A 13,354-nucleotide genomic window follows, 5' to 3' on the forward strand; every position below is an offset into this window, starting at 1 on the left:
CATCAATGGGTTCTCAAATACAAACGGTGTAATAGACAGCACCCACATTGCCATAAAAGCACCATCCCAAAACAAGTGCAACTATGTGAACAGAAACGGCTTCCACTCTTAATGTGATAGGTTATGTGATGAGCAAAAGACGCTACTGAATATGATGGCAAGGTGGCCATGTGGTACGCACGACTCGTTCATTCTGCAGAACAGCAATGTTGGCCTATAAGCCTACAGGAGGGAGCTGTTGAGGATGGATGGCTGAGTGTTGCCTACTTATTTGAAGTACACTGACACTAGCACTTCTATTTCAGTCTCGGAGAAATTCATATTTTTGTCGTAGCTTTTTATGCTTGCAATGTATTTCACGGTACAGCGTTGTATATTACACACAGGCTTTAAAGGGATGATTCTGACCATTATTGGTTAATTAGGGACGTTTAGAAATGCAAATAGCCAAAGTCCTGCATGAGCACAGAGGTTAAGAACAATTGGTATTTATATAAATGGTCATCTCGTACTGGTGTGCGAATTACGTTTTCTACGCATACGAACATTCTAAATTCCGTTCGAAAGTAGTATTTTAGAARAGTTTCTACGCAATATTGATAAATTATGCCTCAGGTGTGCAAAGCCCTAAGAGACTTAACCAGAAAGACTCACAGCTGTAATCACTGCCAAAGGTGATTCTAACATGTATTGACTCAGGGGTGTGAATACTTATGTAAAATAGATATTTCTGCATTTCAAAAATCTAAAAACATGTTTTCACTTTGTCACAGGGTATTGTGTGTCGATGGATGAGAAAAAAATGGATTTAATCCATTTTGAATTCAGGCTGTAACAACAAAATAGGGAATAAGTCAAGGGGTGTGAATACTTTCTGAAGGCACTGTATATGTTAAACTCTACTGATCAATTGTTCAAATAGCCCAACCCTTTCAGATAACATTGCTTGGTTTCACAATGATCTAACCCATGACCAGACATACACCACAGTGTTGTTGACATACTTGTCTTCCACCCCAGTGGCTCCCAGCAGCTCCAGGTCCTTCTCTATGAAGCTAAAGACTTCGGCCAGCCTCTCCTCTCTCTGCTGCAGGGCCGTGCGGGCCTTGTGGAGCCGCTGGTCCACCTCCTCATACTCCTCCACACTGAAGTGTCTGCAGGCCACCACCAACGTCCGCAGGCCCTTCTGGAGAGAGGGGAAGAAAGAGGGGAAAGAGAAAGAAATGAGAAGCTGTCAGGGACGGGCTCTATATCAAATAACCACACACCTGCCATTCACAAATCAAAAACAATCTCTCAGTAGATCCTGATCTCTGGATAAATTGACCGTTAAGATGCAGGATTTATTGATTTTGGTGGCGGAGTCTGGGGGGAAAGGACCAAAAGTAATCTTTACAGTGCAATTTTTTATATATATATWTTTTTTAATACACCATCGAGAGCCCACACATGGAAAAATGTGGGGACTTTTTTCAGACAAGTGTGAAATGTATCTCCAATCTTGTGGAATGAAAATGTGGTATGTGAGGGTGTCCATGTGTGCATGAGCATCCAAGTACCCATGTGTTCATTTCAGACAGGAAGTGTCCCAGCTGCACTGGTGCGCTCTTCAGTACAGATAATAAAAGATAGCATTTAGCATAGCAAAAATCTGCTGCACATAAGGGCTGGAAATAGTTCCTAGTCTAATATGATTTGATGTGGTATACTCACCAAGGCAAATTCATCTACATGTACTCTTGTTTTGTTGATTTCTCCACTTGTAGTAAAAGGAAGAATAGCGGACTCCGCTCCCTTTGTAAATAGTACTTTTTCCCCTACAGCAATAGACCAAATATATTGCAAATGAGTTGTCATAATCAGTCTTGTCCCGATATGAAATACAGGGAAATTGACTGAACTACATTACAGGACTAAATCAAAAGGTGGGTAACATCTATCTAATTACATGCCATTTTAGCAGATGCTTTTATTCCAAAGCGACTTGCAGTCAGTCATAAGTGCATACATTTTTTTGCGTAWGMGTGGTCCCMGSAATCAAACCCACTATCCTGATGTTGCAAGAGTCATGTTCTACCAACTGAGCTACAGAGGACCTCCTGTAATGAAATGCTAATACAACATTTATGAATGAGCCATTCAAGTCTAAAATGGAGAAATCACTGTACCTGTGGGTGTCTGTAATATGACACTCATTCTCCTTCTGTTTGCATCAAACTCTAGTACATGGAGTAGTTTAAACCTGTGGGACAAGGAATTACATCACTTGTTATGCACAGTACAGGTTCATCATCTACATAAAATGCCATGGACTCTTCAATCATACAAAATTATACTTACTTTTCTGGCTTTCCAAATGTTTTTATTTCCATAGTTTCTCCGTGGCTACCAATGAAGGTTACCCCCATCCTGCAATTAAATTTGATCATGTGACATTGCTGACCATAAATACTAACATGCAGACTGTTGCCCATACATGACCCTAACTGTAATGCATGGTCAGCTGGGTCTGGAATGTGGTCTGGAATGTGCTGAACCTTAAACCATTTGTCTCAATAAATGTTAATTTGTCTGAGTGCTTGTATGTCCAAAAAGACCTGGGAGACCAGCACTGGTCATATATCTATAGATATTACATTTTATTCACCAACAACAGTACAAATGGGTTGAACAGCACGTCATGACAGCTATCTTCCTGGGTACCTTTTCGTGGCTTCCACCAGTGCTTTCTCGTCCGGCGAGGAGGCATAGTACTCCATCTGTGAGGAGAAGCCGTTTGCGTGGGAGAAGGGATCCCCCGGGCCGTCGCCTGGCTGCTCGTAGCTGATCTGCACTGTGTGACACAGCGACACTGCCTTTAGGAACAGCAACTCCTCCCGACTCTGAGAGGTGACAGAGAGAGACAAACAGACAGACATGAGTACAGTACCTAGTCATCAAAKCACTGACCGGCCAAAGCCATGACGACAGTTAATGAACAAGTATAACACATGGGTAGAAATACAGACATAACCTGTATATTTCATGAATGGACAGACAGTGAATGGATAAATACTGTCACAAGTCACTTGGGCAATATGTGAGGTTTTAATGGTGTTTACCAGAGGAGGCACAGATCGGTCAGGCGAGTCATCCGTCATTCCCTCAGGTACAAGCTTTCCATTGATTTCCTGATATTTGATACCGTTGATTGAACATTCACGGAACAGCATCTCGTTCTCCGTCAGGGTGCCGGTTTTATCCGTAAATACGTATTCTACCTAGAACACAAATAAACAGAGGCTGATCATTACACACTCACAAACTTAGCTATGACGTTGAGACCTACAGCGAAGTGCTTGGTGCCCGTACCTGTCCCAGCTCCTCGTTCAGATCGGATGTGTTGACCTGAGCCATCTGGTCGCTCTCCTCGTGATAGAGGTCCAAGTCCCAGCCAATGAAAAACGAGCCCAAGAACTTCTGCATCTCCACAGTGACGTAGAGCGAGATAGGGATGATGAAGTTGTAGAGGACCAGAAATGCCAGGAAATCAGAGATGAACTTCAGGATCTGTCAACAAGGAAGTGGGTGGTAGAGGGACACACGACAAATGGCTTGAGACCTCATTGGAAAGCGAACAGAGGTTTTAGGAGAGCACCTTTCTTATTGACTGTCAGGGTGAGAGGCACTTTCTCTAATATCCTGTCACAATACGTTGAGTCATACCCACTGCTACTGTATGGGAAGCCACACCAAGAGATGTTGAAAATGTAATACATCTTCCCATCTCCTTCAAACACATTATCCCCCAAAACCACAAACTATTTGCAAATAATAAGTATCCAAGAATCCTATGAAATCTAAGATGCTCTGTTTTAGACCATAACGTATCAGCGTGAATAAAGTCTCAGACAGTGACTGACCTGGCTGCTGTTTCTCTCCTGCTCTGTCTTCTGGTTGTAGAAGGGCTCGTCCCATTTGTTCTCAGCCTGCCAGGCGTACTTCAGGATGGTGCTGAGGATCGCCTCAAACAGCAGGATGCCCAGGTATATGAGCAGAAAGGTGTTCATGGACCTGAGGGAAAAACAGCACAGATACACACAGTCTGATGTACATAGAGATGAACCTGAAACCTGAGAAGAGGAAACTCAGAAGTGTTCAGAGTTGTTGTAGCGGTGCAAAATGTCCTAATGCGCACTTCTCCACTGCAGAGCGCTTCTGGGATTTGCACTTGTAGTTCAGGGCCATCTTGGACTCCATCCCAGTGTAAACTGCCACACCTGCAAATCAAGAGTGGAACTCTACTGAACCCTGCATAGACAACAACCAACTGGGCAACTGAGTTCAACAGAGGATAACTGAGGACAGACAACAATATGGATGGCAACATTGAGAGCCAGAAGCCACTTACCAAAAATTTCTTTGGTATTTTTTAATCTTGCTCCTCGAAGCAGTAGGTTTTCTGGTCCAAGGGGTCTAATGAGGCAGAGACAAAAAGTGAATGATACAACAGAATTACTTTTTTTTTTCAACAGCAAATAGAAACAATTTGTGCCATTCCATCCATGCAACCCAGATAAAAACTAGATTTTCCGATTTTGCAATCTCACCTTACAATCTCTTCTCCTTGTTGTGTTACCGTTATTCGCCCGACAAACCTGAAAGTAGAAGCATTTCTGCTGAGTGGGGAGAGTAACAGAGAAACTGCAACACCAACAGTCCTGTCATTCAACCCTAAAAAAAGACCTCCATTCCAGCCAGTAGAAATGTGAATGTGAGAAATAATAAATAGTCCTGTTCAGTTCTGCGGCCAGTGAAAGAAGAGCTCAGCGTTCTGACTGGCGAGTGAGCGCAGGGTGACTGTACCTTACCTATACAGATCTGCATCTGGCTGCTGACACTCCAGCACAGCATTTAGGGCCTCCAGCCTGGACACCGACTGAGACACCAACGTCTCCGGCACAGAGTAGTGAGTCTACAGGACCACAGAGAGCGTAGGGATACAATCAAGGAGAGGGACAAATATATCACTTTTATAGAATATAAGTAGACTTTTTACAGTGAGACAGTAAGCCTTAAAAGCAAAGAAATAGCAGTGTACATTATAATGATTTAGAAAGGAATACAGCCTTACAGTGCCATAAAAATGTCAACAGTTTCACAGCGCCAGCCTTTGTCTACTGGTGAACAGGTTAAAGAGGCCACGAGGCTTGTTAGGTTTACATTTATAATTTAACTGAATCACTCTGACTGCTTGAGGCAAAATCCAATCTGGTGCTAAAACCCCCTCAGTGAGAAAGCGATTCCATTGCATTCTAATGTCATTACTGCAAACAGCCATAAAATACAAGTAGCTGGAACTGACGGCTGATGACAGAGAGGCTGCATCACTAAGATTGCACAAGAAAAAAAACGGACAAAAAATACATTTCACAAATTAAATAKAATTTGATAAATAAATAAACTGATATATGACACAAGCATTTTGATTAGAAGCAGATAATTAGATATATTGCCTCTGGCAAAAACATGAGATGTCTCAGACTGCACAAGTACTATCACAGAAATTAAATACAAGTTTTCCCTCCCCTTGTGAAAGGGGGAAAGCTAATTAATTTAGGGCTCAGAGAGAAAAAGAAAGCGAGATTAAAAGCCCAACCTTTAGATTAGTCTCTCCGTCCAGGCTGGTGGTGGTGATGTGACATGTCCCCTCAGCTCGGTCTGATGATAAGAGGACCAGGTCCACTGGGAACGTCTCATCTTTGGCCACACGGACTATGTCCCCCACCTGAGCAGACAGACATGTCACAACATGAATGAGGAGCAAAACTCTCCCATGATATCCACGACCTCAGAATCCAATATTTTCTGAATACTGGACAGTCTAGTTCAATAGTGAATGCCACCATGCACTGTTTTAAAAAGAGAAAAAATTTTCCCATGTGAAAACTGCTACATTGCATCTGCAGAACTGTGAAAGAAAAACAAACTAAAAGAGCACTTGAATACACGTATTCTTCTGGCAGTTTAAAGCTGGAATCCTTCATGGTGAAACTGCCACGTCCGTTTACGATATTACAATAAAGAAGTTACTGCAAACAAACAGTTTTTTCCACTCGGACATCATTGCCCGTGCGATACAAGAGCACAATATGTACTTTAATTATTTTTACCATGCTGCGCGACGCTCCTCAGCTCAGCAACAAAAACGGTGGTGTTGGGTGAATTATTAGAGTACATGAATGAAGAGTGCTGATATTAAACATTGGCTAGCTAACTCTAACATTTGTTAATTGGGAACAAATCCTCTTATTCAATAACTACCCGGTGAAAACATTTCACACGGAATAGTGTGTACCAACATTTAAACAAATAATGTAACGCCTGAGACTGTGAGTGGTACATTGGTTTTACATTCCTGGCTTTCTGACAAATCTTTAACACAGTGGTACAAAGCACCAGCCAAAAGTGGGAGTTACATGAAATGTAGCCGTTTGTCTGAAATGTGTGTTTAGGGTATGCTAAGTGTTAGGATGGTGTGCTGTTCAAGGTAGGACTCATTATGACACCCCGGTGACTCACTCGGATGTTCTTTGAGCGGGTCTGCACAAGGCTGCCACTGCGCACCACAAACACAGGCGCCCCGTTCACCTCGTTGTCCGCCTTGTGCCTCAGCCAGTCCTCATAGCCCTGAGTGATGGAGGAAGGGATGAGATTTAACCATCTAGACATTCAGACATCCAGACAAAGTACAGTATGTTTGATAAGTAACCACATTCAATTTCTTGGATCTACTGTTGATAAGAAAAGAGGAATTAAACCTGTTGCTGCTCTCACCTGTTTGATGGCAGTTACTGTGATGACAAAGAACAGAGGAAGTCCGCTGGTGACAGGGGAAGTGGGGGTGTCTATCATTAGCTGCAAAATAAAGAGATTATGTCAAAGGAGACAACAGTTGGCAATAGTGTAATTTCCTAATTTAACCTAAAAGCACACTGGCCATTCGTAAGCTGAAGCCATTCTTATTGCAGAAAATGCTTCATGAATATTGTACTAAGTATAACGAAACAACAAATGTAGATTTGGACACAGTGGCGGCCACAGAAAGCAGAAACCAAAGTGTGGCTTCTAAGAGTAGCCTGATGAATACCGAAGGTTAGCTGTTAGGGACCTCCGGGCACAGTATGCTCAAGAGCACACAGCAATTATTTTTAGCACAATATTTAGTAATAGTATAGTATTTAGGCCAGCAACAGTTATAAATATGGTAGACTGGGTGCTGAGGCAAGGCCTTACCTGAACCAGGAATATGATGAGAAAATAAAAATTGGCTATTCTTCTGAACTGTTCAAACAGGTTTTTGGGAACAAAATTCCAAATGGTGTACTAAAGAGGGGAGCGGGGGCCGGAAGGGGAGGAGAGAACAGAAACATCAAAGTGTGAGTTGTTTGGCACTGAAATAAAATGGTTGCGTAACTTGAACATTTGTTGTTGCTCTTGACACAAAACCTAGGTGTTCAACACCACTGCCTTACCTTGGATGATATGATTCTGTTGTCTGCAAACCGCTGAGGGACATAATGGCCATGTTGAGGAAAGCGGTTTGCGATGTAAACCGTTCTGGTGTCACTTTGATGGGGAGGGTCAAAGCCCTGGAGGAGAGAGAGAGGAGGGTGTAAGGAACAGGTCAAACTTCTACCACTCACTCAGAACCAATATGGGCAACTTTTATCTAGAGACTGGTCAGAAAAATTATACAATGTTTTTCAATAGTTAGGGTGTTCACACTTTGTCCCTTTCAGACAATCTTTGTGAACTTAGTGCGGTTCGCTTTATTTTTTGTGCAGTGTGAACACTAAAGGAACTCAGACCAGTCAAAAAAGAGCCTCCGAAGCTAACCAAACTGAGACCATCAAGTGGTAGTCTGAGTTCGGTTTGCTTGAATTCCGTGGTCCGTTTCCCTTTTTTAGAGCAATGTGAACACAAAGCTCCCCAGGTTCCATTGTCATTCTTTCCATACCACACACTAGACTACTGCAACACTGTTCCCCTGCTTAAAACTCTCTCACATTGGTGCCACAAGAGAGAGAAGATGTGCAGTTTCCTGGGGAAAAAAGGGTGTGCTGTTTTTGGGTAGGCCTATTGATTAGCGATTGTCAAGGATGCACAGAAATTCCAAAATATGTTTTTAAATTCAGAATATTTGTTTGCAATATGTGATCTATAAGCTAAGAGCGCTTCATAAGCCGTTTATTCAATTGTGGGGTTTGACTAGTGTGAGAAGACGCCAACATACTTGGTGAGAATCACAACATAGGGTACAAAATATATTCTAGCTCTTAAAGGGGTAGTAGCCAACATTGAGTGTACAATTTTCAATTACAGTATTATTTAATCTGCAGTTTTCGTCTGCTATTTATTATGTTAACAATATTTACATGTTAATAGTATCTTCTGATTACAATTATTATGGATCATCTTTTAAAGCTGCAATATATAACTTTTTTGGTGACCCGACCAAATTCACATATAAATGAAAGTTAAAGATCTGTCATTCTCATTGAAAACAAGTCTAAGCGGTAGATCTGTTCTACGTGATATTTCTATGCCTCCCAGGCTGAAAATACAATATTTTTGGTTATGGGAAAGATATTTCACAGGGGTTTAGATGGTACAATGATTATCTACACTATACTTGCTTGGTCACAAACTGAAATTAGGCAAACTATTAGAATTTTAGCAACCAGGAAATGGCYGTGCGATAGTTCATCTAACTAAATGGAATCTATTATCTTCCTAAATGTAAGTAGGTACATCTAGCTCTCCAATAACACATTCTGATGGAAAAACCCAGAGTGCATGGAGTGAATGTTGGAAAAAGATCTTGGTTCCTTTCTAAATATAGCAATGTGAATGTAAAGAGGACTCGGACCACAAAATAGGTGAAGTGAACTGGCAAAAGAGTTGAGTCCTCATTCAAAGGCAAAGGCAGTGTGCATACATAGTTCTTCTGCTATTCTTTACCCCATAGTTCACTTTAAAGAGGACTGAGATCAGTTATTTTAAGAGGACGATATGTGAAAACACCCTACTCTATATTTAAATAGCCTTACACATTGATTGCAAACACTATTTTGCACCCTGATTATCTGTCAGAAAAACACTTAGGCTAGATTATTATAGCCTGAATATAGCCTGCAGCCAGAGACCAAGCACTGTACTGAACAAAATATGTTAAACCAAATTAGCCTATTTAAGTCAATGACACTTCTCTAGTGGGCTGGTCAATAACTTCCTTATTGCAGGGAACTAAAGAACAAAAACTCTAGAATTCTAATCCTAGAATGCTATAGGCTGGCCCCATCTTAAAATTACATTTCTGTACACAATGTTCAAAAGGGGCGGCAGGTAGCCTAGTGGTTAGAGCATTGGGCCAGTAACTGAAAGGTTGCTAGATCGAATCACCGAGCTAACAAGGTAAAAAATCTGTCGTTCTGCCCCTGAACAAGGCAGTTAACCCACTGTTCCTAGGCCGTCATTGTAAATAAGAATTTGTTTTTAACTGACTTGCCTAGTAAAATAAAGGTTACAAAAAAAGAGAGTAAATTAATCTGGGGCATATGATGGGTAATAACAATAAAGACCATTTGTCTGTCCATTGCATCATATTCATAAGTAGTGGGCCTATAGGCTGGTGCTGACTGACTCCTTGCCTGCACTGTAGTGAGAATGAGTTGGCCACGTCACTGAGGCCAGACAGCAACACATGTATTCAATTACTGTCACAGCCTGCCCTCCTCAATGGGCTTTTGTGTTTGCACAACACTCTTACACACACACCATCTTGGCCATGTTCACTGCACCCAGGCAAAAGTTCTCATCTCATGATCTGCCTGTGCTGTTAACCCCCAAGCACATTCAAAAGTACAGTCTGTCCTCCTTGGTGAGCAAACATCTGTTATCATAGGTGATGTATAAAGTATGTGCTGCTGTCTGGAATTTTAGAGGGAGTGAGCTGACGATGTCACAGAGTTATATTTTCACCAGGCAGGCATGTTGAGAGTTTCTGGAAATTATTGTGTGACCACTAAGCAATATTCTGAGAGACAAGTGTCAATATGGCTGTCTGGGCCAGGGAATTACTAATTCATTGCATACGGTAACTCCTTGTTCTGAGAAAAAATTTAAGTTGGGACACACCTACTCATTCAAGGGTTTTTCTATATTTTTACTATTTTCTACATCGTTGAATAACAGTGAAGACATCAAAACTATGAAATAACACATTTGGAATCATGTAGCAACCAAAACAGTGGTAAACAAAATATATTTAGTATAGTTAGGTTTGCCTACTACCTGTGACAAGCTACAACTTCGATGAAATGTATTTTGTCACCTGGTCTGACATGCCCCTCCTATGCCTAGAAATATCAAGTTAATTCATGCTCTAACAAAGCCTCCAACTACCAGCATTAAGGAAACCCAGAGCCCAGCTACATGGAGGGGATAATAAATGAGGAGCTGTAATAATTCAAAATAACAAACCACAACATGAAGAAGCTCATTAAAAACTAATGGCAACTTAATAGGATGCCAGATTGCACACTTTCCCTCCCTCTGCAATGCTCAAGGCTGCCTTGAGACGTATGTAAACCACAGGTTGTTTCACACAGTGTTGTAAGATACTGTTTCCTTTGCCCATTTCAGTATGCTCTGAGTGAGCAGTCAGTAAACCGACACTCCTATGGTAGCATTATCATCATTACTGACTGTTTTACTTCTGTTGACACCAAAACAAAGCGGATAATTGGTTCCTGCATTTGAAATTTGAACATCTTTCAAATCCGACATAGGTTACAATCTCAATTATATAAATATTTTCTCAAGTAAAAACAAATCCCTCACACAGTAGTACCCCCAGGTAGTCATTATATAATGTAGGTTTCTAGGTCCTGGAAAATATAAAACTTGAAATGGCTACTTTTGCTCTCTGCACTACCATTACTCATCAATATACCCTAACTTGTAGATGGCTCTCATGATAAAAACAGCCTTCTGATAAAAAAATATATATTTCACATCCTGGGGCTCAGTCTGACGACACAGCTGTGAGTGGCYCCCCATCAGTGTGAAACTAATGAAGTGAGGACTGGGATTGAGTGTGGTGCAGGTAACAGCAGCTGGGATAGGATTGGCCATCCCTCTCCCTCCCTGGCCGTACTATCCAAATCTATAGCTCCAAAAGGTCAGCTCAGGCTGGGCATTCCCTGCCATGATCCCATTTAACAAGAAAATGACCTCATGTCATATTATTCCGATTTACAGTGAATTAGGCTGGTTGGTAATAGTGACAGTTACTGTGTGTAGCCTGAGCATTCTATGATAACATTCAGCCCATTCTATGAAAAACAATGTTCTGTGGTGTATTAAATCAGCGTTTCCAAACCCTGGTCCTCGAGTAAACCCAATAGTATACATTTTTACTGTAACCTTGGACAAGCACATTTGGTTCAACTAGTCATCAAGCCCTTGATGAGTTGAATGAGGAATGTTGGTCCAGGGCTACAAAAAAAGGTGTACTGTTGGAAGTTCTAAAGGACTGGAGTTGGGAAACACTATTATATCAATGAAATCACTCAGATATCTACTCCCCTCAGCTGCTTGTTTTTCCTGAAAGCAAACTTTCACATGAGATCAAGGTCACTGCGCAGTCACTTGCATTATAATCTTCTCAAATTCTGTATTCCTTAAGAACTGTTAAGCTAAGCAGTTGGCTGAATTCCACTTACTGCAGGTGGCAGACAGTATGTTAGTATACGTTAGTCCATAAGTAACTAATAGGGCTAGGTCATCAAGCGGGCTGTTTTTTTAGTTCTGCACCAGAACTAAAAAAAGCATTCATTCATTATTCATGACAAAAAGGGGAGTTGGTTTTGATTGTTTCTGTACACTAGCTAAGTATTTAACAATTGAGTTTAGGGTCAATTCAGGAAGTTTAATTAAAATTCAATTAATTAACTGAAAAATGCTAAATGAAGACTCGGTTAGTGCCACATTAATACAACTTTCAATCAATCTCCAGAACTGATTTAAATGAATCTTGAATTGGATCTTCACCCTGATTCATTGAGAGAAAATAGTAGATGTTCTAGCTAGCCGTAGCCTTCTAGAATCTGATTTAGTTAGCTAATGCTGCTGTAGACAATTAAGTAGCTAGGCGTTGAGGCTAAGATTTAGGCAAACTACATGATACAACGGCAATGCTGGGCTAGTTCTAAACATATACCTGCGTGTCTGGCTTTTCAATGCAGCGGCTAAAATGAATGGCTTCCTAGTTAGTTAGTTGGTAGCAAGTTAACCATTGATAACGACTCGTTACATATCTGTGGCTAAACTGTCCAATGCCAAATATATAGTTAGCTACAGTAGTTGGCTGGTTAGTTTTTAGCATAACTATTACTGTCAAAACAGCTTAGCTACTACTASCTAGATCATCAGGCACACCAGCTAACAAACTTGCCAGACAAAATAAGTTTGAGTTGAATGTATAAGTGGGCCTGACTGGCGTCATGTACCTAAAACCAGTTCGCTGCTAGCCACGCCAATGTTTGGTAAACAAACAAGCTAGCTAGCTTGCTAACTAACGTTATCTACTAAGCGAACTTAGCTACTAGCACCCAGTTCTGGTTGGATGTTTAACTCTTCAAAAAACAACCACATCATATTGTTGCTTTCTCAATAGCAAAGTAACACTTGCTAGCAAATATAGCTAGTTAGAAAAGAGGCTCACTTACCAGCTGTTGCCTTATCCACCGTAGCATCCTTGCAAAATGTCCTCCGACGAGCCAGCAAAGTTGCTAGCTAGCTACTCCCATAAAACCTTCCCAAACCATAAATAATTCCTTTTACAGGCACGTCTTCTTGTATCCGTTACACAAAACATCCAGGCTGTGTGATTATATGATCAAATATGATCTCTCCCATGACGTGAAGTAATATTTCTGATGTGACTGACACACTGAGCTATATTCTGACAGCTACGAAGTATGCCTAGTGAGTGTCCTGTACTGTCCGCTTCCTGTACTGTCCGCTTCCTGCCCAGCTACATCCCTCTTTGCGAAGCTCGAGCAATCGGTTTCCAGCTCTGTGGCTCTCCTGTCGACGTAGCAGCACCGATTCGCACCACATCGTCCCAGTTGTAAAGGGACAAACACACAATCTATATTATTTCTACAGTCCAAATTTGCGCAATACAACATAAGTCAATACATTTCCAAACTGCATCCTTCCAAATAGTGATTTCTATTTTAAATATTTTAATGTTCATTACATTCATATACTTAGACTCCAACCATTTCTCAATGTGCTCCAYATA

The 13,354-nt window shown here is 41.2% G+C and overlaps 1 protein-coding gene across 3 annotated transcripts in view; it reads right to left on the reverse strand.

The window, feature by feature from the left end:
* LOC111975757 (phospholipid-transporting ATPase IF) overlaps positions 1-13,158 on the reverse strand; it is a 37,148-nt gene extending 23,990 nt beyond the window's left edge. For 2 of the 3 annotated variants that reach the window (XM_024004324.2, XM_024004326.2), the window contains exons 1-18: positions 12,774-13,158; positions 7,515-7,631; positions 7,276-7,365; positions 6,817-6,897; positions 6,562-6,669; positions 5,639-5,767; positions 4,851-4,954; positions 4,590-4,637; positions 4,391-4,455; positions 4,178-4,259; positions 3,903-4,053; positions 3,352-3,549; positions 3,102-3,260; positions 2,704-2,882; positions 2,341-2,409; positions 2,169-2,242; positions 1,714-1,817; positions 1,005-1,186 (exon numbers count right to left, since the gene is read on the reverse strand). In XM_024004324.2, coding sequence (XP_023860092.1) covers positions 1,005-1,186; positions 1,714-1,817; positions 2,169-2,242; positions 2,341-2,409; positions 2,704-2,882; positions 3,102-3,260; positions 3,352-3,549; positions 3,903-4,053; positions 4,178-4,259; positions 4,391-4,455; positions 4,590-4,637; positions 4,851-4,954; positions 5,639-5,767; positions 6,562-6,669; positions 6,817-6,897; positions 7,276-7,365; positions 7,515-7,631; positions 12,774-12,800 — 1,967 coding nt within the window. In that variant the 5' untranslated portion in view covers positions 12,801-13,158. The remainder of the gene's footprint in view (positions 1-1,004; positions 1,187-1,713; positions 1,818-2,168; positions 2,243-2,340; positions 2,410-2,703; positions 2,883-3,101; positions 3,261-3,351; positions 3,550-3,902; positions 4,054-4,177; positions 4,260-4,390; positions 4,456-4,589; positions 4,638-4,850; positions 4,955-5,638; positions 5,768-6,561; positions 6,670-6,816; positions 6,898-7,275; positions 7,366-7,514; positions 7,632-12,773) is intronic. The other variant, XM_024004323.2, reaches the window with a different exon arrangement.
* Between the last annotated feature and the right edge of the window lie 196 nt (positions 13,159-13,354).

The sequence above is a fragment of the Salvelinus sp. IW2-2015 genome, linkage group LG16, assembly GCF_002910315.2.
Source record: "Salvelinus sp. IW2-2015 linkage group LG16, ASM291031v2, whole genome shotgun sequence".
In the NCBI taxonomy this organism is placed as follows: Eukaryota; Metazoa; Chordata; class Actinopteri; order Salmoniformes; family Salmonidae; genus Salvelinus; species Salvelinus sp. IW2-2015.